Raw genomic sequence first — 25,622 nt, 5'->3', positions numbered from 1 at the left:
ACAGGGCAGCAGGGGTGAATGTAGTAGAAGCAGAGGACCAGGGGAGGGCGTCGATCTTTCCTAGGGGAGGTTCGTTAAGGTGAAGGGTGTGGGAGGAGAACTCTGGGCGTGTTAGTGTGGATCGCCTCCCTCCCCCCTCCCCCCAAACCATTTTTCAGGGACTTTAGGGGACCATAAATGCTCTGTGTTGTAAGAGTCTTAGAAAACATCTGTTCAACACTGTTTTTTGTTTATTTTAGGGAAGTTGAGGGTATGTGAGGAGAAGTTGCTCAGCTCAGGGTGCCCTGCCGGTCAGTGACAGAGCAGGTGCTAAAACCAAATCGCTGATTCAGAGAAGGCTCTTCTTTTTATGCTATAGGACTTCTTGCTTGGGACTTTTGACCTTATGGTTTTCCTCCCTAAGAGATCCCAGTGCATGTCTCCTGTGGAGATCATACTTCAAAAGACATGGTGAGTCTACTAAGGGAGGTACCGTCGGGCACCGCGGACCTCAGATGTCAGGGACTGTTGTCAGAGTGCCCCCATCTCTGCCATTTCCCACCTCTCTTTCCAGCCCTTATGGGAACAGTCTATAAACTCCAGTGGGGCTTCCTCAAAGAGGCCCTGGAAGTCACCTTTAGGGGATGACTTCATTCTTCTCCACAGCCCGGTTTTGCTGGTTGTTTCATCATCGGTAACTATAGGAAGGATAGAGGTAGGAATTTTCTTGCCTCTCCTATTTGCTGATGGGGGACTAGAGACAAGATCCAGATGCCCAAGTATCTAGAACCCAATATTATAAATTAGAGAGGATTCAACTGGGATCAGGAGCCTTGGTTTCTAGTTCCAGCCCTGTCAACAGCAGATTCTATGATGTGGGTCCGTCCACTTCCATCCTTGGGAGTGCAATTCCTCTATTGTGAAGGGACTGGCATTGGTTAGACAATGTCAGGTTGCTGCTAGGTGCTCACACTTCATGTTCTTGGCACCAGGAAGACTTTTCCAAAGAGAGGAAGATCCTGAAGTACTTCCTAGGTATCATGGATCCGCTCAACCACACGTGGACCCAGAGTTTCATCCTCTCTGGTTTCAGTGTCCCCGGAACCCTGCGACCTCTTGCCTTCTTGGGGACGCTGTGCCTCTATCTCCTCACACTGTCCGGGAACCTGTTCATCGTTGTCCTGGTCCAGGTGGATGCTGGACTGTCCACACCCATGTACTTCTTCATCGGTGTCCTCTCCTTCCTGGAGCTCGGGTACGTCAGCGCCACGGTGCCCACGCTGCTGCACACGTGGCTCCGTGGGCGCTCAGCCATCTCGGCAGCGGTGTGCTTCATCCAGCTGTACGTCTTCCACTCCCTGGGCATGACCGAGTGCCATCTGCTGGGCGTCATGGCGCTGGACCGCTACCTGGCCATCTGCCGCCCGCTCCACTACCGGGCACTCATGACCAGAAAGGTCCGGTTCTGGCTGGCAGGGGCCGCTTGGGTGGCTGGCTTCTCAGCGGCACTGGTGCCAGCCAGCCTCACAGCCACCCTACCCTTCTGTCTGAAAGAGGTGGCCCACTACTTCTGTGACCTGGCACCGCTGATGCGGTTGGCGTGCGTGGACGCAGGCTGGCACGCTCGAGTGCACGGGGCGGTGATTGGTGCGGCCACTGGCTGCAACTTCGTGCTCATTTGGGGACTCTACGGGGGCATCCTGAGGGCCGTGCTGAAGCTGCCCTCGGCTGCCAGCCGGGTCAAGGCCTTCTCCACCTGCTCCTCCCACATGATCGTGGTGGCCCTCTTTTATGCCTCCGCCTTCACGGTCTATGTGGGGCCACCTGGGAACCGCTCTGAGGGCACAGACAAGTGTATTGCCTTGGTGTATGCCCTTCTCACTCCTCTCCTCAACCCCATCGTCTATACCCTTCGCAACAAGGAAGTGAGGGAGGCCGTGAAGAGGGTCACTGTCAGGGTCAGGACTATTCTGAAGGGACCCTGACGGGCTGAATTGGTCACAGCTCAGCTGCTTGGCCACAGTGGGAACCGGCCGGTTGGTTGGTCAATCATCTGGTCAGGGTTGAAGTCCACACCAGTGAACGAATCCATCAGATTATTTGTCGAACGTGCTGCAGACGCACACTAGGGGGACATACCTGGGTTCATCGGACGTGAACATGTAGGGAGAAAGGAGGTGTGTGTTCGATTGCATTCCAATCTAACGGGGGAAAAATGCCACAGAGGAGAAAGGAAAAAACCAGGGACCCCATGCAAATGCTTCTGCTGAACTTCCAATCTGGGGAGACAGAGCAACGCTGAGCAGACGAAGATAATCTAAAGCTAAGGTGGGGGCGGAGCGTTGCCCAGAAGAAAGGGTGGGAGAGTGGAAAACAGGAGCCCAAAGCTATGGCTCCCAGGTGTGAGCACAGGCAGAGCCAGGGGTGGTGGGCTATTGGGTGGGGGAGGGCAGCTCCGTGGGGGGAGAACACCCCCCCACCCTGGGAGCAGGAGGCCGGAGGCTGCATTTTACAGTGTGCTCTCTTGGGGCAAGAGGGAGATGGTGACGACGGGGGTGTTGTCTGAGTTCTCGCCCAATGTCACGGACCATTCCGGAGAAGGGATCCGCAGCCGTGCTAAGTAAACAGCAACAGAAACAAAACCCGAGCAGCAGACAAAGAGCTTTGCAAATCTTGCGTACTAAGCACTCACCTGCGAAGTAGAAAACAGGTTGAAAGAGAAAGCAGGGTCACGTTCTGTGCCTTCTTCCCCTCGGCTCTTCCTCCTGCCCCTCCCCCCCCCCCCCCAAACCAAGTCCTCTGTCAAGCAAAGTCTGAAAGTTAATGCTCAGGTTCAACCTCCGGACTCTGGTGACATGTGGACTGAAGGTCAAATGCCTGCCAAAGCATGTCACAGGGTGAGAGACAGGACCCAAATTTTGGCAGAGCTGAGGCCGCTGTATGGCTCTTGAATACCCTATCTATTTTCATTTTTATACAAGTAACTGCTAAAAAACTCAAACCAATTATGTTTGGTATGTCTGCCCTATTTCGGAACACAGTGCTAGCTTCTCTCATATGTGTGCCTTTAACCTTCATAATATCCCTCGGAAGAAGGAAGAAGCATCCGAATATCTATGTGAGGAAAATAGTACGATTTCTGGGCTGTGGTGAAGAGACACGGACCAGACCGGGATCCGTGGGGCCACGGGTCTGAGGGTCAGTGGGTTCACCCTCACGGGCATGACCTTGGTGAGTCGCACGGTCTTGTCCTCTCTGTGTGAGCGCGTGGCCATTCATATCCCTTCCTGCTTACGGAGCTTTGATTCCATGATTGCAACACTGCTTAGAGAAAGCAGGGCCCGAAGGAGGCCCCCGTGGGTCAGATCTGGACACCCAACACAGAGAGAGGAAGGTGTTGGTCCAAACCCCTGGTTTTGCTGCTTTTCGACTATGTCAAAAAAGACAGACCAAAAAAAAAAAATAACTTCTTTTTTACTTCTTTTTTGTTTTCCTTAAAAAATTCTATAACCAAGAGTTCTAAAAATTAAGCGAAAGGACGCATCCTAAGTGTTCAATATATAAGTTAGCCATATTACTCTAGAGGCAGGGCAGGGTAGTGATTTAGAGCGTGGGCTTTACTGGCTATCTGCCTGGGCTCGGACATTAATTCTACCATTTACTTGCTGTGTGACCTCAGCAACGCACTTAACTCCCTGTGCCTCAGTTTCCTGATCTGCAAAATGAAGACAATACTAGAACTTTTAGGCACTGGGTAAACACTTACTGTTCCCCCACATACAGTTCTGCAGTGGAAATTTCTTCCTGTGAGGATGCTTCGTCTCACACAGAGCTCACATTTTTATTATGGGTGACGTCAGTAGAATTGGTAACATGCCGAGCGAGGCATCTTCTTTGGACCTAAGCATCCGACGTCAGCGCTGCAGGAAGTCCGTGCCGCCTCCCTAAATGCAAGGTGCAGCACTCCGTTCTGCTGGCCGGTTATGTCTTACTTTTCTGCTCTGGTCTTTTCTCTCCTCTTGTACCTCTTTTCACTCAGACAGCTCTTGTCGCAGGTGTGGTTATGGGCACAATGGAAACAGCTTTGTTCTCTGCCGCGGGGCAGCACCAGAGAGTGGCTGGGGGCCGCTTGCCCTTGCAGTGGCTTGGGTCATGTTCATTAATAGCCCTGGGGATCCCGTCCCTGTGTCTACACTCTGCAGTGTGCCTGGGGGCTCACAATCCTGTTTTGGAGACAAGCAGTTAACAACTCAAGGCAGCATCATTGATGTCTGGCACAGGGCTTGGTGTTCGATGGTTTATGAACAAATCAATGAATAAACGGATGAGAGTCCCAGGAGCGTCATGGAGATTGAGCGCCCCGCTTTGAACCGCAGACGGAGACAGGGCCTTACTTAGTCTCTCCACAGCTCCAAACTCCCCTCGCCTTCATTTTGTCATCTTTCCCCTCTTGCAACCTCGGGTCCTTCCTTCTACAACCTGCAGTTTGGATCATCCCTAGTGCCCTTTCCCCACCGATACAAAGAACTGGGGTGCTGAGTTGCTGACTCCTACCTCTAAAACCTGCCCTTTGAGTGGTCCTGTGGGGCCCGAAGGAGCTAGAGTCCCGGCCTGGCTGCCTCTGGCAGAAACCCAAGGGTTTTCTACAGATAGCATCACTTTTAATGTGTGCTATGACGTGAAAAAAATGTTTGAGAAGCAATGCCTGGTTGGGGTGAGCGCTGAAGGCAAGACCCGACTTTGTCGACTTCTCCCTCGGTGACCTCCGGAGAAGACTGTAGCAGGAGAGGCGGTGAGAACAAGCCAGCGCTTATGATACCAGAACCAGGCTAGCCGGTCTGCACGGGCGTCAAGGCTAACATTCTGGCATGCAAAGGGCTTGCCACACCGGCTGAATGCATCTGACAGCAAAGGAGGTGTTACTAGTAACTACCCTGGAATATCAGGTGTAATAAACCAGAGATGTCTGGGGGCAAACAAGGACGTATGACCATAGCCTATCATTGACGTAACAAGTTTTTTTAATATATACTTTTTTTTTTGCTTCAACAGATAATATTCCTGAAGGGCTTGTAACATTTGCCCTGCAGGATTAGTGTTTCTATGTGCAACACTCAGAAGATGACTATATTTCATAGTCCCCGATTCTTAGGCGTAAGGCCCCACACCATACATTTCACTCCACCCTTCCTTTCCTTTTTCTTAATGAGAAATCTCAGAGATCTTTCCATCTCCTTGTAGAGAATGCTTTCCATTTTTTAAAAAAATATTTGTTTTTGAGAGAGAGAGAGGGAGAGAGAGAGAGAATGGGGGAGGGGGAGAGAGAGAGACAGAGAAACCCAAGCAGGCTCCGCACTGTCCGTGCCGAGCCCGCGCTCGGGGCTCAAACCCACGAACCATGAGATCATGACCTGAGCTGAAACCAAGAGTCAGACACTCAACTGACTGAGCCCCCCAGGCACTCCTGCTTTCCCATTTTAAAATTAATCCCATCGTCCTCCATTGTGTGTTTAATCTGACTGGTACTCTATTGGAGGACCCTTGAGTTCTTCCAATCTCTGCCTATTTAGTACAGACCTACAGGGACGATCTTGTGTATATTTCACTTCCCATTTGTGCACACACATTCCCGGGAATGCGGCTCCTGGGCCATAGTGAGGCTGCACAGAGTATGGGTAAATATTCCTAAATTTTCCTTAAAAGGGATTATGCCCTTAGTTCTTTCTCCAAAAGTGGATGAAGTCTTTTTTCCCCACAGCAACATCTATAAAGTGTGCTTCTAATCGTTGGACCTTCATAAATATGAAAATTTAAAAATAGCATCTCATCATAGGTTTTGTTTTTGTCTTGGTTTTTGTTTTTTTGAGAGAGGGAGAGAGAGGGAGCGTGTGTTGGGGAGGGGCAGAGAAAGAGGGAGACACAGAATCCAAAGCAGGCTCCAGGCTCCGAGCTGTCAGCACTGAGCCCGATGTGGGGCTTGAACCCATGAACAGTGAGATCATGACCTGAGCCAGAATCAAGTCGGATGCTTAATCGACTGAGCCACCCAGGTGCCCCTGTTTACTTCTAATTTCTAATAAATATATACTGTTTCCAAATACAAACAATGATGCCATGAATCTTTGAACACATTGAATCCTACTTTTTTCATTTATGTTTTAAGCATAAATCATTTTAGATGTCATCGTCCTTCCCAAATCATGAATGACTTAGTAGAGGCAAGAGGTCTTGTGCCTTTCTCCTGTTCCATTCCTGATACAGAATAAATGCCAGGGAAGCACTCTCTACAAAAAGGGGATGACATACGGAGAGGAAACAGCTTTCTTGGGTTGGCCTGTATTTAGAAGCCTTTGGCCCTTTAATATATATTTTTATTTCTACATGACTGATTCCAGGTAATGTCTACAAGTCTTTGTTCAGTCATTTGTATCACACTGACAGCCTGCTAATCTACTCAGTTAATGCCAAGACAGCCGGGGGTACAACTGGACACAGCAAATAAGGAAGGAAGTCTGTTTCAGAGGCTGGCTCATAAAAGGGGATGTAGGAATATCAATGTGATGTGACACAGAGACAACAAAAAATAAGAATTAACGTGACCACTCTGGGTCCAGCCTGATTATTCATTTGAAGAGTCTAGACAGATGGATAATCTGTATAGACCCATGAAATGAAGGTAAAACGGAAGAGTCTTTTGGTATTTGGGACTGTGGAGGGTGCAGTGATTTAGGAAGAGGGCAGTTGTAGCTCCCTACCCTGTAGAAAGTTCCGTATTTCACAGGAAGTGGGATACGGGCTCACTGCTGGCTGAGCCTGACCACGACTCTCTGTCCAAATACTTGAGATTTCCGCCCCCGCCCCCCCCTCCCCAAAGGGACTCTTCCAGTCCTGGAATTACATTAGCATTCTCAAAGGCCTCAAATGCATTCTCAAAGCATTTTCTTTTCGCTCAAAACTCTTCAGCTCCCGTAGGAAGCTTCTCCGCTTGGGTCTTAGAACATTCAACGATTCCCTCCATTTCAGTGTTGATGTACTTGTTCATCTTCTACGGTTACCTCTTTACCTTAAATTTAAGTTAGCATTTATTTTGTCCCCTCCTTTGATTTTAAAAAATAAGTACACTTGGATTTACGAATGATTCACGTGCATTACTTTCAACAGATAAATGCTTTTATTCTATCATTGTTCTGAATTCCATATTTATTCAAGAATATACTCACAAGTAGTGCCCACCTGAGATCAGAGCTCAGATGCTAATCCCAGGGCTTTTGATGAAAATATTGGGGATATGAATATAAGCGAAAGTAATCATGAATGAGTAGATAAGCCTCATGAGGAAGTCCGGGGTAATCATAATGGAGACCGTGTAATTAATGGTAGCCATACTGGTAATGGAGATTTGGAACATGCGATTAGAGCAGTGTATTAGGTGTTTAATAAACCATGACTGAAACAATGAATGACGACAGGGGGCACAACAAATGTGATGATAAGGAGGTGGTGACGTTGGGCACAGAAGTGATAGTGGTGGCTACATGGACTGTGCTCATATGGTGCTGAGGTTAGGGGTGGTCAGAAAGAGCAGCTGATTGAGGAATCTCTTTGCAAGGAGAATTTTGAAAAGATAAAACTTCTGGGATGCTCAAGGTGTTACTGTCCGTGTGTGCCCGAGATTATGGGGGGTGGGCTCCCTCTCCTTGGAGAAAGCTCTCTGGAACTTGAAGACACTGGACTCCAGAGCCCAACAATGAGGGTTGCAGGGCTGAGAAAAGTTGTTTGAGAAACAGAGTGGATCTGCTTCACTTTTCCCGTGCCCCACTTCCTGCCCCAGAGGAACCCCTTGGAGACGGCTAGTCATACCCGGCAACCCCAGGGAGCACGCAGCAAGGAGCCCCAGGGAGACCAGTGTGTCCCCGAGCATGAGATATAAGTAGGGCAGAGTCTTGGGGGGCAAGCGATGATGAGGAGGGTGCCATGAGTCTTAATGTCATCCACACGGTCAGGTAACGGGCAGGGACAGGGCAGCAGGGGTGAATGTAGTAGAAGCAGAGGACCAGGGGAGGGCGTCGATCTTTCCTAGGGGAGGTTCGTTAGGGTGAAAGGGTGTGGGAGGAGAACTCTGGGCGTGTTAGTGTGGATCGCCTCCCTCCCCCCTCCCCCCAAACCATTTTTCAGTAGGTTTAGAGGACTGCGGCAGTCCAAGGCTACCAAGACATCTACTTAAACTTTTTCATTTTAGAGAAGAGGAAGTTGAGGCAAAGAAAGCAGAAATGGCCAGCTCGATGTTCATTTTGAGTTAACGGCAACACAAGTTCAGAAAGCCAATTCCAAAGGAGAATGAGTTTTCTCTTATGCCACCACCCTTCTAGAACCCTACCATAGAGTCCTGACTTCATCGGTTCATAAGCGCCTGCCTTAGGGACTTCCCAGTGCAGAATTCTCCCTGGGGACCCTTCCTCAAAATGCACTGTGTCTACTCACTGATTCCTCTTCTGGCCTTACCATTCTGAGCTCTGTGGGGCTCTTCTGAGAGGACTCACATTTCCCTCTTCTCTCACTGCGTCTTCCTCCAGCTCTTACTGAGAACATTCTGGAATTCCAGAGGGGCTTCTCCAGGGAGACTCAGCAGGCGCCTTTGAGAATGTGGGTGTTTCCTTCTTCCACAGTTCCGCACAACTGACTGTTGGATACGGGGACTAAGGTGTGGAGGTTCTAACGAATCGAGGGATGTTTCCTTTGGACTGTAAGGGGGTGAGTATGAGGATTCCTGATCAGGAATGTGGGAGAAAACACTGGAACCTGACTCTAGGGTCACATTCCATCCCCCCAGAAAAGCACTGGCTGTGCAGCAAGAAGCTGGACTCCACTCCAACTGTCAGCAAGACTGAGATGCAAACCTCTGGTGCCTTCCAAAAAATGAGGGCTTGAAAAGTGATTTTATAACATTTATGTCATTTTCAGGTTTATTCCTTCTACACTTTTGGCTCTGGGGAAATTTTTCAAGAAGCAAAGTTCTGAAGCAGTTAATCTTCTGTCTCTGCCCCAAAGAACCATTCTCCACCTGCTCCTCCCACATGACCGTGGTGGCGCTATTCTTTGGCTCTGCCTTTGTTGTCTATGTGGGGCTGCATGGGAGCCGCTCTGAGGGCACAGACAAGCATATCGCCTTGGGGTACGCCCTTCTCACTCCTCTCCTCAACCCCATTATTTATAGTCTTCGTAACAAGGAGGTGAAGGAGGTTGTCAGGAGGGTTACGCCGAGGATCAGGGCTTTGTTGAAGGGACCCTGAGGGTCTATGGAGTCATTTGGTGACCGTAGGGTTCAGTTCGTTAGTCGCTCAAACAATCCATCAAATAATTTTTTCAAATGCACTGTGTATTCTAATGTATATAAATAAATTCCGGTAGATGTTCAAACACCCTGCATATTCCAACAGACAGCATCTTGGTTTGAAGCAAACTGAGAGTTGTAGAGGTCAAGCCAACATGGCCTCTGAACCCTTTCCTGTCCAATACGGGTGAAAAGACACATCTTATAAAAAATAACCAAAAGTAAAGATGCGGGTGCAGATCTTTAGGCAGACTTAGAACTTAGGGAGAAATGGAACTATGTTTGAAAAGATTTGGAAGACCAAAGTCTGACTGTGGGATTATGTCCAAGATGGGGTCCTAGAAAAGCATGGAGAAAGGAGAAAAACAAGGCTAGCTGAAGAAAAGGGAACGAGCTTCTCGGGCACGTGTTCCGATGTGGATCGGGAAACCATGGGAAGGGGGCTGATACAAGTATGGGGTTCCACGTCCCCAGGAAATCCCACAGTCCAAGAGACTTTGACGCTGGAGCTGGGAATTTATTCTCCAAAAGGGAAGATCGAAGATGGGAGATGAGGGTTCTGGGGGTGCTGGTGGTTAAAAGCGAGTTAGAGGAATATGCCCTGTGGTGTAAATTGGGAATCATCAGTTAGGCATCTGGGCAACCCCTCTGACCGAGTCCCGTGAGTGCAGAACTAGCTCTGAGAACCAAGAGGGGGTAATCAAAAGGAGGCATCATTTATGTTTCCAGAGAGTTTATCGTTTTGTGTTGAAGAGTCAGTCCTCCTCCCCCCCCCGTCTTTCCCCCTCTCTCACTCTCTCTCTCACACACAGCACCACCACCATAAGTGACATAGTGACTAATATCAAGAAATGGATGTTTCCTTTGTGCTTTTCGCTCCATGCATATCTGTGGTGGTGGGAGGCCATGAAGGTAGAGGGAAGTGGCGGCAGGATTGGCAGAAAAGGGCTGAGGGAAAAATAAAGCAGCTTCACAGTTGTTGATTTTGATAAATCCCCCCAAGCCTCAGACTGTGGAATCCTAACCTCCTGGGTGCCTAGTTGGGACTTCTCTGGAAGTTCCCTTCAGACCAGACACGGAACTGTGGGATCCGCAGAGGGGACGCCTTGTCTGAAGAGAACAGGGCGGCATCTCTACTGAAAATACATAAAGGAAACTTGTTTTCGAAAGAATTCTTCTGGGCAGCATTTAAAACAATGGTAGAATGAATGATTTGGGGGGTTTCTTGTTTTTTCCTAATGATGTTGAGACACTTTCTTTCTAAGGCAAAGATGACTTGGTGTTTATTTTAACTTATTTTTAGTGGAAGGAAAAGGTATGTGGGGTGATGTACAGTGACACTGCCCTCCTTCCCAAATCAGTAATCCTCACTAGAGCCATAGAATGTTCTGGAATCTCCACTTATTTCTTTAATATTTATCTATTTATTTTGAGAGAGGGAGAGAGAGAGAATCTCAAGCAGGTTCCACACTGTCAGCACAGAGCCACACACAGGGCTTGATCTCATGAACCGTGAGATCGTGACCTGAGCCGAAACCAAGAGTCGGATGCTTAAGGAACTGAGCCACCCAGGCACCTCTGGAATCTCCATTCATTAAATGGAGATGGGCTGTCGAACTTGAGGTTTTTCTGACAGCAATGTAGCCTTGGCTTCAGGTCAGCTCCCTGACCATCCAGCCCAGATCTGGACTACATTCTCTGCTCTGACCTTTGTGGGGGGTGCTGAGCGAAGAGAAACCCATTTTAATACTATTAAAGCATGAAAGATAATCTTATGTGTGGTAACAACAACAACAACAGCGGCAGAACTCAAAGTGTCCCAAGGGTCCCCGGGCAACGTGATTGTTGTTTTCTTGTGGGAGTGGGGTGGGGTGGGGAGAGGCCTGTCCTGGTAAGACAAGTGGACTAGGTTCAAGTCCAGATTAAGCCAGCACAGGATTTACAAAGACTTACTTGGAGCAGACACCATCTGCACGTCCCTGCCGCCAGGAAGTCCCTGAATCACTGAACTTCTGAGTTGGGCGGGGCCTAGGCAGCCATGTGGCCCAAACTCCTCTGTCTTTATGGAAGATAAAAGTGAAGTCAGTGGGTGGGAAACGCCCTGCCCACGGTTACATGGGAATTGAGAAGTCGTCTGGGGATGGAACAGTACCAAGGGTTTCTAACTCTTCCCACTGTACCACTAGGCCACGTGGCCTCTAAGTGGCCTTGACCTGAAGCAGAAAGTCCGTGGCCCTGACTGAGCTCCACACAGCAGGAGAAGGGGCAGTGGTGCAAAGCTGGTGTGTCACGGGTGGTCTGTGGCGGGGTGGGGGGTGGGGGGCCTGCTTGTCTCCTCCCACATACAAAGAACGTGGCCTGCCACGGGGTATATACAAGGCTTTCTCTGGCCAGCACTAGGGGCCCGGCCTCCTGCCGTTTCTACTTTGCCTTCCAGAGGTAGGAGTAGGTTCCACCCTTCCGGAAGCCTTCCTGAGCTCCTGCCCAGCTCCATAGTCTCTTATGCAGACCTACCATTTATACTGGACTATTTTGTGTCCGTTTTCTCACCGAATTTCCCACAGTGGGAAAATGGGTGAATGACTTAGCAAAATCAGTTAGTAGGTGAAGAGTCTGAACTCATTTCAAAAATGTGAACTCTCGGGGCGCCTGGGTGGCGCAGTCGGTTAAGCGTCCGACTTCAGCCAGGTCACGATCTCGCGGTCCGTGAGTTCGAGCCCCGTGTCGGGCTCTGGGCTGATGGCTCAGAGCCTGGAGCCTGTTTCCGATTCTGTGTCTCCCTCTCTCTCTGCCCCTCCCCCGTTCATGCTCTCTCTCTGTCCCAAAAATAAATAAACGTTGAAAAAAAAAAATTAAAAAAAAAAAAATGTGAACTCTCCTGAGCAAGAGGAAAGAACAACAGTTAACAAAACAGAGTCTGGTTGTGCTGAGTTTTCACTTTCTCTGCCACCCCTGCCATCTGTGGACCTTTCCGAGCCTGTGGGAACCCAGAAGGGACTTTTCCTTAAATGTAGGCTAATTGCAGAACAGACTTTTAAACATGATTCACATGAAACTGCAGAGTCATTACTGGCAAAGTGTTTTGCTCTCTACAATCATAAAGGTCTAAAAATAAGAAATTGCAGGTAACAACTCCAGGTCTTTGCCTCACTTAGTGAACAAGTCACAACACGTTTGAGTTTTCCCAAACACGGGGCATTGATTAGCCGTGGCATAGATGAGGCTCAACAGCTTGCCTGGAATCTACGCAGGTAAACCATAACCACAAATAATGAATTTTATCCTAGTGAGAACGTGCGTCCAAGAAATACCTAAATGACAAAGCTTGAGGGGAGGACCTGGCAGTTTGTGTTTCAACAAGCCTCAGGATGCTTTGGAGCAAAGTCAAATCAGAACCACTGATCTGATCTGATTGGTGAAATTGGGGGATGTTGTGGGCATGTGTGGCCCAGCCGTTCCCTCTGCTCCCATCCTGGGTCCCCCCCTCCCCCCCCCCCCCCCACCAGTTTGCATGTTCTCTCTGCCAGGGAGTGGAAGGGAACTGTCCTCATGCACGACGTCCAGTAATCAGACGGGGGAACCATAAGCAAACTAATCATAGCCACTGTCAAAGTAAGATATTCGAAAGCCCTCTCCTGAGTAAATAATGCATCAGGCTGATAAATCATAAGTAAGGATATAAAACATTTCATGAGAGTAATTAACACAACTCACCCACTGAAGGCACATGAAATCCAGATCAACTTCAAGCACGCACGAATTAAACTCATTCCAGGCTGTGAAATAAGGCACACTAAAGTTGTGTGCCCTTTGTTCTGGAGATCTACTGCACAGCACGGGGACCGTACTTAACGATACTTTATTGTATATTTGAAATTTGCTAAAACAGATCTCCAGAGTTCGCTCCACAAAAAAAAAAAAAAAAGGAAAAAGAAAGAAAGAAAATAGTATGTGAGCTGATGGATATTTAATTAGCTTGATTGTGGCCATCATTTCACAGTGACTACCCCTTATCTGTGGTTCCAGGAAGCCGTGGTCAGCCATGGTCTGGAAATAGAGGATCCTCTCTCTGACGGATCATCAGACGGCCACTAGTAGACTGACGCTGTGTCACAATGCCTCCACCCTTCACCTCTTCCATCTCATCACGTAGGCATTTTATCATCTGACATCCATCCTCACAAGAAGGAGGGAGAGTGCAAGATAGTCAGGTGTTTTGAGACAGAGAGAGATAGAAACCATACTCATATAACTTCTAGCCCAGTATATTCTTATAATTGTCCTATTTTATCATTAGCTATTGTTGCTAATCTCTTACTGTGCCTAATTTATAAATCAAACTTGATCCTAGGTATTATGTACAAGAATAAATATAATAATGTATTTGCAATTTCAGGCATCCACTGGGGGTCTTGCAACATATTACCTACAGATCAGAAGGGGCTATTGCACTTGTAAACTGAAACATCAAGTTGTACACCTAAATACACGCAATTTCTACTTGTCAATCATATGTCAATAAAACTGAAAATAAGTTAAAGTAAGCCTCAACACAGTTAAGAGAGTTAATATTATATAGATCTTTTTTATAAATTTTTATTTTATTTTATTTTTTAATTTTTAATATTTTTAATTTGAGAGAGAGAGAGAGAATGTGCATCAGAGTGAGGGAGGGGACAGAGGGAGAGAGAGGGAAACTTAAGCAGACCCCATGCTCAGGGCAGAGCCCAATGCAGGGTTCCATCCCATGACCGTGCGATTCCGAACTGAGTCAAAATCAAGAATGGGACATTCAACCCAATGAGCCACCCAGGTGCCCAATAGACGGGTTTTTAAATTAGAACATAATTTAGTCTGTAATAAACAACTATATGATAAATTTTAAATGTCCATATGTTTGATATTTTAAAGGGCACTTCTAAACAACCTATGAATCTAAGAAGAAATTGTAAAAGAAAGTGGAAAACTTTCAGACCCAAGGGATAATAAAATTAGTCATACTTTCAAAACTTCAGGATAAACCTATAGTGCTTCTTGGAGAGAAATTCATAACCCTAAGTGTTTACATTGTAAGAGAAGGAATGTGCAAAATTGATCTAAAATAGGAACTTAGAAAACTAATATCAGGAGAAAAAAACAAGGAAAAGAAGAAAAAGATAAATATGGGAACAGAAATTAATACATAAAGAATAAACAAAGAGGATATATAAATTAAAGAGTTGGTTCTACGGGGTGCCTGGGTGGCTCGGGTCATGATTTCATGGTTTGTGAGTTTGAGCCCCAAGTGGACATTCTCTCTGTTTGGGATTCTCTCTCCATTTCTCTCTGCCCCTCCCCTGCTCACCATCTCTCTCTTTCTCAAAGTAAATAAATAAACCTAAAAAAATAAAGAGTTGGTTCTAGGAAAAATAATAAAATAATTAAAATAATATCAGGAGGAAAAAAACAAGGGGAGAAAGAGAAAGATAAATACAGGAGCAGAAATAATATAATAAAAAAAATACAACAAAGATATATAAATTAAAGAATTGGTTATAGGGAAAATATAATGAAACAATTAAACTCCTGATAAGACTAACAAACAATAAAAGGGAGAGGGGGTAAGAATATGGATATTAAAAATGAAAAATGGATAAACTGCAGGTTTAAACTACAAAGTTTAAGTTGATAACTATGGCTTAAAGTATTTTTTTAAGTTTATTTATTTTGAAAGAGAGAGAGAGAGTGCATGGGAGGGGTAGGGTCAGAGGGAGGGAGGGAGAGAGAAAGAGAGAGAATCCCAAGCAGGCTCTGCACTGTCAACACAGAGCCCAAGGCAGCTCAATCCCACGAACCATGAGATCATGACCTGAGCCAAAATCGAGGGCTGGACTATGAACCAACTGGGCCACTCAGACGCCCCCCAGATGATAAGTATTAACAATATATGCCAATTAATTAAAATGTAATTAGCTAGACCCATTTTCGGGAAATTTAAAATCACCAATGTCAAGTTCGGAAGCACTAGAAACTCTTAACAGTGAATTAGTTAAAAATATTACTGTAAAAGAAAACGTCAAGCCCAGATAGCTTAACAAGTGAGTTCCACCAAATATTGAAGAAAACGGTAACTCCTACTTTTAACCCCTGCAGAGAACAGAAACCTGGAAATTCCACTCAGCGATGCATTTTATGAAGCTCGCCTGATGCCTGATGCTGATTCCAAAATAAACAAAACCAGTGGGAGAAGCAGACTCAGAGGCCGACTCACTCGTGAACATCAATGCAAAATTCTCCCTCCACGTATTCCTGAGCCAGATTCACTCATGTGCACTAAGTGGTTACGGCTGAGTTTGGTTTATCTCAGGAATTCAAGATTGATCTAACATTTGAAAAAATGAACAATGTAATTTATCATATTAACAGATTGAGAGAGAAAGAATGATTATCTCTTTGACGCGGCAATAAGAAAACCATAATCACTCATAAATGTAAAAATAAGAAACAACAGTAAAGCTACAAATAGAAAATACAGTTCTTGATAAAGGCGCTTTAAAAAAGTCACGCCGTGGATCCGAGAGTGAACTGTGAAAAGCATTTCCTTTTAAGGAACATTTAAGATGGAGAGCAAAACACGATTAATAGCTAACGCAACTTCCATTCAGCGTTGGAGGAGATAGTGGCTATTGCAGCAAATAAACAAAAAAGGTTAAAGAAATTAAAATAATAAATACTGGGAAAAGCTGTAACTATTGGTAGATGTACTCTTACTTGTGTTGAAGCATCATAACCACAAATAAATTATTAAAATTAGTATGGAGTGTCGATTAGCTTTGCTGGATACAATTCAATTCAAAAAGCCAATGTCATTATTGCATAATGACAACAATCATAACATATAATTAAAGAGAATTCACAACAGCAATAAAAAATGTATAAAGTACTTAACAAAAGATGTTCAAGACTTTTGGAGAAATTCTTGTGAATTTGTATTCAACATCATTACCTAACACTTCTATATAAATGATGAGACTGAACACATTTGTGTGAAGGGAAATCAATATTAGGAAAACCTCTCCTTACCCTGTATTGACCTTTTGATAAGACAAAATCTCATACAAGTTCCGGAAGTGGTGTTCATGGAATTTGACAACCTTCCCCAAGGTCATTCCCCAAGGTCAAGAGTAATCATGATATTCAAGAAGAAAAGGGAGAAAAAGTGTCCTACGTGGGGTGACAGGGATCCCATCGTAGATCAGGTGAGTCAGATTTATAAGATAATTTAGTTATACTCAGTGGTCTAGGAAAGTGACAGTACTAAAAGAAATTGTAACTTAAACTTTGTTTTATACGATAAAGAGCCATTTTGAATGTAAATCTTTTCTCTAATGGCTTTTTAGACACAGAACTAAAATAGACCATGTGGGAGAGTATGAAATCCACATGAGGAGCTGAACCATGTTCAGCATCTGGAATCCTCAACAGGAGGTTGTAGGGTGTCCGCCATAGTTTATAAAAAACTCCACATAATTTCAGCTCAAAAATTGCCAAAAAGATTTTTATTTTTATTTCTTTTAGACTCCTACAAGTGTGAACAGAAGGGAGGAAGAGAGTGAACGTGATTACCACGTTAGAAATCAAGTGATTACCACTTTAGAAATCAAGAGCTGTTATGAATTTTCATAATTTTTTTTACCTTGGAAAACAAAGGCTATTTTTTGTTTGGTTTGGTGGGGAAATACCACCTTCAGATATAGCTGAAATGATTAACCACCAGTACAGTTCATGAACCGATCCTAATCCCTCATGGTGGACACACTTTATGATGCCCTCAGATCTATGAAATAATGTGGATGATGCAAACAAACATCTGTGATTCCTATGCACAGTGGTCTAGTTTCCAGGGACTTACATCTTATATACTTTACACACACACACACACACACACACACACACAGTTTTTTTTTTAAGTTTGTTTGCTTATTTATTTATTTATTTATTTATTTTGAGAGAGAGAGAGACAGGGAGAGAGTGCACATGTTGGGGAGGGGCAGAGAGAGAGAGAGAGAGAGAGAATCCCAAGCAGGCTCTTGGTCTCTCTGATGCGGTCTCAATCTCATGGATTGTGAGATCCTGACCTGAGCCAAAACCAAGAGTTGGACACTTAACTGTCTGCACCACACAGGCGACCCTTATATCATCATGTCTTTATGCTTCTCTTATTAACGATCATCAGGAGATTTATTAAAAAGTTTCTAAACAAACTTTGAGGTCCAAGCGATGGTTTTGTAGTTTCAACTCTAGCTAATTTCCTTCCTTGCGGGCTGGCTACTCTGAAATTTTCATTTTTCTTCTTCGAAAGGGGGCTAATGCGACATGCCCACTGTGACCTTTCCTCTCATTAGGGCTTGTGAGTGCATCTCTGCCATCAGCAAGCCACACAAAGGGCTCTGCCTACGAGCTCTAAGTGACAGGGTGCAGGGTGGGTGTGGGCTCTCCAAGTTGTGACAGGTGACCTGAAATGGGGTCACTTATGTCAGGGGGTTTACAATGGAGCTGGGGGGCCACTGGGGAAGTGGGCTTCATGCACGTCCTCACCGAGTGGAACCACAAACATTTGAACTGGGCCAAACCACAAATATTCCAAGGACTCTGCGCGAACATCTACAACCTGCTACATATCGGATTTGCTTGGTGAGAGCCCTCACGACCAATTATGCTCAGCCAAGATGACTTTCCTGCTGCCGACACCGATCCAAATTCTTTGTAAACAACACACACACACACACACACACACACACACACACACACACAGAGACAGACAGACAGACAGACACAGACACACACACACACACACACACACACACACACATTTCTCGGTTTTCCTTAAAAGTCCCTCCTGTTTGTTCCCTAGGGTGACACAATCTCGGTTGCTACCTGAGTCTGTGCTCTCCAAATCACTATTGTGAGACCCCAAATAAATGCTTTCACTTGTTTTATTTCAGCTCTGCCTCTTTTTTTAAATTTGTTTAAACATTTATTTATTTTTGAGACAGAGCGTGAATGGGGGAGCGTCAGAGAGAGAGGGGGACACAGAATCTGAAGCAGGCTCCAGGCTCTGAGCTGTCAACACAGAGCCCGACGCGGGGCTCGAACTCACAGACCACGAGATCATGACCTGAGCTGGAGTCGGACGCTCAACCGACTGAGCCGCCCAGACGCCCCAATTTCAGCTCTGTCTCTGTTCTTGGTGGGCGACGTTTATATTTATAGATTGCGTTGAAGCTCACATAAGAGAAAACTTGTAGAAGAATATCTGTTTGCTCTACATACACTTGAGGATTTTAGGCTGTATAAAGTCTTTCTGGGATTGGGCGAGATACCTTTTCAGGGGCGATGGCAAATAGAAGCAGCATCCAAACACTGGAGTCGGAGAAATATTATTCAATATAAAGTGTGTGCGCGTGCGCGAACGTGGAAAGGGTTTCCAAACTATAGCTCCAGATCCATCTATGCTTCATGGACCCAATGGGATCTCTAGCCTGTTTGTGGAAATAAACTTTGGTTGGAACACAGCCGCTTACATTCATCTGGGTATCGTCTATGGCTACTTGTGTCCTACAAGTGCAGACTGAGTGCCTGTGTTGGAACCCAAAAGGCCTGCAGAGCCTCAAGTATTTACCGTGTGGCTCAATAAAAAGTTTGCCCATGCCTTTGTACAGTATTTACATGTTATCCTATAAAGTATAGACTGGGAAACTTTAACAGGTTACATTATAGTTCTAGGGCAAATTATATTCTTAGCACAAATTAATGAAGTGTTTGCTTATCATTTTTATATTTGTTCGCAATTTGGCATCTCACCACTGGTGGCTCTGGTGCGGAGACGGCATCCTTAGACGTGTTGCGGAACACTTTTTTTATTATTATTATTATTTTAAATATTTTTAATTTTTTTAACGTTTACTCATTTTGGAGAGAGACACAGAGCATGAGTGGGGGAGGGGCAGAGAGAGAGGGAAAGAGAGAATCCCAAGCAGGCTCCACGTTGTCAGCACAGAGCCCATCGTGGGGCTCAATCTCACGACCCTGAGATCACAATCTGAGCCGAAATCAAGAGTCAGATGCTTAACCAGCTGAGCCACCCAGGCACCCCAAGAATGTGTTTTATATAACTTTGAAGAAAAGGATCCAGGGCTTTGTCACAGGGATCTCTACTCAGTCAGCAGTGACACTCAGAAGTTGTCCTAATAACCTCAAAGGGAAACCTAAAGAGTATATTCATCAAGTTTGTAGGTCACATGAAGTTGGCAGGTGACAGAGTCAGGATCTAATAGTGTCCGAAATCACTTGAAAAACAGATGAGTGACACAAGATAGACTGTAATGGAGGTAAGGAAGGGACTTGTGTCTGGGCAGCAAAACAAAGACAGAAAGTACAATAACCACAACAAACCCTCCAAACAAATATGGATAGGAAAAAAAAAATCTTTGTATCCATTCATTAAGGCATTATTAGGGTCTTCTCTACGCCAGGTACTGTGTTAGAAAGAGGGATTTAGTGTGGAACAGACAAATATGGGATAGACAAACATAATCTCTGCCTTAATGAAGCTTAGAGTTCCATTTGCAAATAGATAGTGGATGTAAGTTACTAGAAATGAGATGAATTCATAAATACAGAGTTTTCTGGAAACATATAACAGAAGAATCTGGCCTACCCTGGTTGTAAACGTTGAGTACGTTTATGGAGGGTGGATGGGGGGGGGACAATTATCCGGGAACCCTTTTTAAAAATTCTTATTTATTTTATTTTTGAGAGAGAAAGAGAGAGAGAGAGAAAGAGAGAGAGAGAGAGGGAGCAGGAAGGCATAGATAGAGAGGGTGAGAGAGAATCCCAAGCAGGCTCCACACCGTCAGTCCACAGCCCAACATGGGGCTTGAATTCACAAACCATGAGATCATGACCTGAACCAAACTCAAGAGTCAGATGCCCAACGTACTGAGCCACCCAGGTGTCCCAGGGAACCCTTTCCTTAATTCATACAATGAACAGTAATTGAATATCTACTTGGTCTCTGTCTTCACTGACTTTGTAATTTAATGGTAAATAGCGAGAAATAAGCATATAAATCAATAATTAAAATGTGTGCTATGAAAAGAATCTCCTGGTTGCAATGACAAAATAAAGGTTGGAAGATAGGGTGTTTACGTAATGTGGTCAGGTAGGACGTCTTTGAAGAAGAGACATTAAGGTGGACACCAAAGAATGAGGAGGTGCTACCCTGGAGGAGGAGACAGAGGTACACAACAATGGGGTTTTGTTGTAGAATGTTCCAAGCAGAGCGGAGTGTGATTCCAAAACTTAGGGGACGTAGCTGATTTCTCTTTTTATGTGAAATCTTTGTAGCCTTGTTGCTGTTTTCAGTGCCAAGGCAGTGACAAACTCAAGCCCATCTGGGATAGGGTGACCAGTATGCTGAAGGACTTTGAGGTGGGACAGTCAGAGGTCCTTCCGCTAGAAGCAAAGACAATCAAGTAAGGACATGAAAGCCGTGTTCTAGCGTTGGTGAAACGAGAGTCGTATGGGGTCCAGAAGGTCACTTCAGGACCAATGTGTGAGAGTGACAAAGAGATGAGTTTCAGTTCCTGGAAACTCCCATTTCAACAATTCAGATTGGTGCTTTTATTTTGTAACAAGTCCACTCCTCAATCGGGAAACTATAAATTAATGTTGGACACACGAGACAGGAAAGTGGTATAATGGCAGGGAGGGGAAGAAACTTAAAGTATATGGATCACCTAGTGTGTACTTTGACGCGCTGCCTTTTATGTATTTTGTCGGAGAAATGGAAGACATTGAAAGGCAGCTATGGTGTTCTCACAGGAGACCAACATCAGACTAAGCCACTCTGTGATCGTGATGATATGAGGAAAAAAAAAAGGAGGCCACTTAATAATCTTGTAGAAGCATGTACAAAAATGAGATCACCATACAAACTATAAAAAAGAATCTCCCTCTCCTAGCTAATATGAATGACTGCTGCTTCTCTATCAACTACAGCTTTTGCCTGACTTCTAGATAAGATTCATTAAGATGCCCGCTCATAGATTTATGTCCAGTAACTGGCGGGATTCACTCGAGATGAGGCCCTGCTTCCAGGAGCCTGACCCCAGATCACCTAACACGAATCCATGAATCCTTTGGAAATTCCACTGTGTGACCCCCCTCATGGCGGTGAGTCAGTAGAACCCATTCCATTAAACAATAGGTAGGTGGACACATTTTAGAACGAATGTAGTTTCTTTTTACAGTCATCTCACGTAACCCTCACCACATACATTTATACACAAGAAAATACAGACTCAAGGACACAAATGACTGCCTAAGGGCAGGCAGGCAAAGAACGGGGTTCAGGAGTACAAGCCTTGGGACAGTCACCACTTGGGACTTTGGTTATGTCTCTTCAACCGCTACCAACATTCCTGAGCTCAGAAGTGATGAACAACGGTTCTGAGGCCAGAGCGTGGGCGCTTATAGCTGTGTAACCTGGGGCACATCATGAGAGTCTCTGTGCCTTGGTTTCCTCAAACGTGAAACGGAGTAGCCACAGCACCAACCTCACCGGGTAACTGTGAGGGTTAGTGCAAGGACCATGCCGAGCAAGATACGTGTGACCTAGCAGAGGCTCAGTAAATGGGTATTTTATTAGAGCTGTGGTTGAAGTGAACATTTCTGAGGCTCCAAAACCCATGCTTCCTCCGACCCCCAGAACAGGCAGCTCCAATCAGAGAGGCATCTCAAAGGAAGAGAGATGTAGGGTTGAATCAGGCACACGATTGGGGAAGTGATCGCTCAGAAAGAGGTGGGGAAATGCGGTCTCTTCGGGCCTGTGAGGTGAGACAGGAAATGCAAGGGTGCATTGGTTATGGGAAGGGGGGTGATAGGATGGGGCTGTGTTTTTCAGAGCCAGAGTCCAAGAATCTGTGTGCAGAAGTCAGTGGTGATGGGAGTGGGGTGGGCATGGAGGAAGCGGTGACAAGATAGGGAGTGTTTGGGGACAGCCTCTTGGAGCCCAGGTGGTGGAAGGCAACGTGGCATCTGTCCGAGTGCCTCCCAGGAGGCTGGCTTGAGCCAGATTCTAACCTGCCTCTGGGGCTGGAGGTCTCTCCCTTGCCTGTGCCCCTTGTGGCCTGAAAAAGTCAGAGTGGACTCAGGGGACCCTGACCCATGGGGATAGGACTCTCTGAAGAGGAGAAAAGGCTCCTGGATCCAGTCTTGGTCTCCCACGTATGTCTGAGCCAGGAAAGACGGAAGCAGATGTGGGCGATGTTCAGCTGCTGGTAGGTGAGCCGACCGCCACACTAGCTATGCGATTCTGGGACCCAGAACACAGGATTTGAAAACAGCTAATATTTTGAAATCAGAGAGTTGGCTTAGTGGAAAGATGACTGAAATAAGGACTTGGAATGTCCTGTTGTGAGAATCGTAGACTACCACATTGGAAGAGACTTTGAAGGCCATCCTGTCCATCGTCCTCCCCATTTGATACTTAAATTCACTCTACAACCGAGAGAGTGGCTAACTGTGCTAACACCTGCTTTGAAAATGTTGAGAGACAGGAAGCTGCCTTGTGTGTGCTGCACGGAGGGCAGAACGTGAGGGCTCCTGTGAAAATTATTCATGACACAGGAACAGTGAATACAAAGATCATGAGGTGTTTTATCATGTCAGAAGCAGACGTATTTGAAAAGACTTCACCCAGAGGCGCTTGGGTGGCTCTGTCAGTTGAGCGTCCAACTCTTGATTGAGGTTCAGGTCATGATCTCAGGGTCTGTGGGTTTAAGCCCTGAGTCGGGCTGTGAGTTGCCAGCGTGGAGCCTGCTTGGGATTCTCTGCCCAACCACCACCCCTCTCAAAATAAATAAACATTAAAAAAAAAGAAAAAGAAAAAGAAGGACAAAACTTCACCTAGAGAGGGGCGTATGCAGTGTCTCTAACTGGGGGGGTTAAAGACACTTGCTGACATAAGAATTTTAGATCCAGAAGGTGGGTGCTTCTGGAATTATTCCATGTTTGCAAGACCTTACCGATCTACACAAACAGTTGGTTTCAGAAAAGCTAATTGGCAGAAGGATAACACATCATCAATAACAATTACACACAAAACATGATAAAGAATACTTGTTGAATTTAACTTCTCTGGGTGGACAAGGGTAATGGGTTCTTCAACAGGGTTACAGGAAGCGATGCAAGAAAAAATTATGATGCTAACTTCCTGTAGAAAAAAATTAATGTTTATTTATTTTTTTGAGAAAGAGAGAGAGAGGGAGAGAGAGAGAGGGAAAGAGCACGAGCAGGGGAGGGTCAGAGAGAGAGGGAGACAAGAATCCAAAGCAGGCTCCAGGCTCTGAGCTGTCAGCACAGAGCCTGATGCGGGGCTCGAACCCACGAACCGTGAGATCATGACCTGAGCCGAAGTCTGCCCCCTACCGACTGAGCCACCCAGGTGCCCCATTAAGTTCCTTTAGATATATGGAGCCCATGATGCCATGGGGACAACAAGAAGGATGTGTTCAGGGGCGCCTGGGTGGCGCAGTCGGTTAAGCGTCCGACTTCGGCCAGGTCACGATCTCGCGGTCCGTGGGTTCGAGCCCTGCGTCGGGCTCTGGGCTGATGGCTCAGAGCCTGGAGCCTGTTTCCGATTCTGTGTCTCCCTCTCTCTCTGCCCCTCCCCCGTTCATGCTCTGTCTCTCTCTGTCCCAAAAATAAATAAGCGTTGAAAAAAAAAAATTAAAAAAAAAAGAAGGATGTGTTCAGGGGCAATTAAAAAATATAAGTTAAATTCGGGCTACAAAAAAGTTCAAGCACGTTAGAAAAACATTAACGAGTTCATAGGTTTGTGCTTTGTTATTCTGGGCATTGGTGTGGATACACAGCAGTTAATTAAGTACTACCTTTACTCTCAAGGATCTGGCCAATTCATGGGGAAGAGCACACTCATTATAAAGGTACTACAGCGTGTTTAGCGGGCACTGTAAACATTACGAGGACATGGAAGAAGGAACAAGGGAGTCAGGAAAGGCTTCACTGAGGAGTTGACACTTGACCTAATATTGAAGGATGAGAAACAGTGGCCAGGTGGAGAAAAAAGAGAGAGGGGCAAACCAGAAGCGCACGGTTAGGAGGGGCACAGATGTCAGAAATGCAATGAAGCAAAGATTTGTGTGTTAACATTATTTGTCTCCTATAATTAGAGAGGTGAATGCGCGTTCCCTGCAGATCCAAGAGGTCCAAGAGAAGTGCCTTAAACACTGATTGCTTTGAATCAGTTGAGCATTTTAAAATCTCAAACTCAGAAGTTTATTTGCACCGCGGGGCACTTGGGTTTAGGAGTAACATTTGAGTTTGAGTGAGTGGTATGGGCTGAAGGGAAAGCGTATGGGCTGCGTTAATTGTTATATTAACTAGTTTGATTTAAAAAATGGTTTCATTGAATACCTTGAATGTGAAAACCATTGTCCCAAGCATCAGGACTACAAAAAGAAGACACAGCAGCTTGTCAATATGGAAGCTAGAGTTTGGACAGCCCTCTCCAGAGGCACTGTGACCTCTACCGGGCATGACATGGCTGACACTGGCCACCATTTTTATGCATTTGTAGTCACATTGCGATGTTTTGTGTTGATGGTTTCTTTTCTCTCTCTCCCTCCCCCTCTCCCTCTCCCTCTGTCTCTCTCCCTCCCTGTCTCTCTGTATCTGCTGCACACTGTGCTTGAAAACAATTAGAATGTGCCACACTTTTTTTGGCATGACATTTCATCAAGCCAGCTCTGTATCCCCAACCTCTAGTGATACAATCAGTTTTGTGAAAATGCAGGATGTATGTTTCCTGCCACCTGATCGGTTCTTTTGGAGTCCGCAGTCTCACCAGATTTGTGAACCACCCCACTCCTCTTTCCGCCAGAAACACCCACAAGGCAAATTCACACCTTCACCTCTGAGGTTGAGGTTAGAAGAGTTAAACATCAGTGATGCTTTAAAAACTGCATCTGATGATGCCAGCCATCTGGCTGGCATCCTTCCTAAGGGGGTAAAGTCCCAGGTCACTGGGGAACCTCCCCCGTTGCCTCGCCATAGAGGAGAGCACGCATTTCCCTAAGTCTGGCTCTCTCCCGCTCAGCATTTGCCCATGTACTTCTTGTCTGAACTATTTTCTTCATTTCTCTAACTAACTGCTACTGTGCCTGGAAAGTTCTGGAGCTTCCTCCTCTGAGAAGCCTCTCAGTCACCCTGGTCTGAGAAACGAGGGATTCTGTGTCTCCCTCTCTCA

At 45.8% G+C, this 25,622-nt stretch overlaps 1 protein-coding gene and 1 long non-coding RNA gene across 2 annotated transcripts; both read left to right on the top strand.

Moving 5' to 3' along the window:
• Positions 1 to 343: 343 nt before the first annotated feature.
• Positions 344 to 5,141, top strand: LOC112851657 (olfactory receptor 10C1-like). Its single transcript, XM_086693380.1, has one exon. The coding sequence runs from the start codon at positions 1,020 to 1,022 to the stop codon at positions 1,962 to 1,964; it is 945 nt and encodes a 314-aa protein (XP_086549506.1). The 5' UTR covers positions 344 to 1,019; the 3' UTR covers positions 1,965 to 5,141.
• A 3,069-nt stretch (positions 5,142 to 8,210) lies between these two features.
• LOC147572250 (uncharacterized) lies at positions 8,211 to 16,102 on the top strand. Its single transcript, XR_015246094.1, has 2 exons — positions 8,211 to 8,730; positions 15,443 to 16,102. It is a non-coding gene; the product is annotated as an uncharacterized LOC147572250 (long non-coding RNA).
• The last annotated feature ends 9,520 nt before the right edge of the window (positions 16,103 to 25,622 follow it).

The sequence above is a fragment of the Puma concolor genome, chromosome E4 (assembly GCF_028749965.1).
Source record: "Puma concolor isolate L17-30 chromosome E4, mPumCon1.1.hap2, whole genome shotgun sequence".
Lineage (NCBI taxonomy): Eukaryota > Metazoa > Chordata > Mammalia > Carnivora > Felidae > Puma > Puma concolor.
Note: the sequence above shows the minus strand (reverse complement) of the source record. Positions and strands in the feature narration are given on the sequence as shown.

Coding starts and splice junctions, on each gene's coding strand:
- LOC112851657 (XM_086693380.1), top strand. CDS start 1,020: ATGGATCCGCTCAACCACACGTGGACCCAGAGTTTCATCCTCTCTGGT.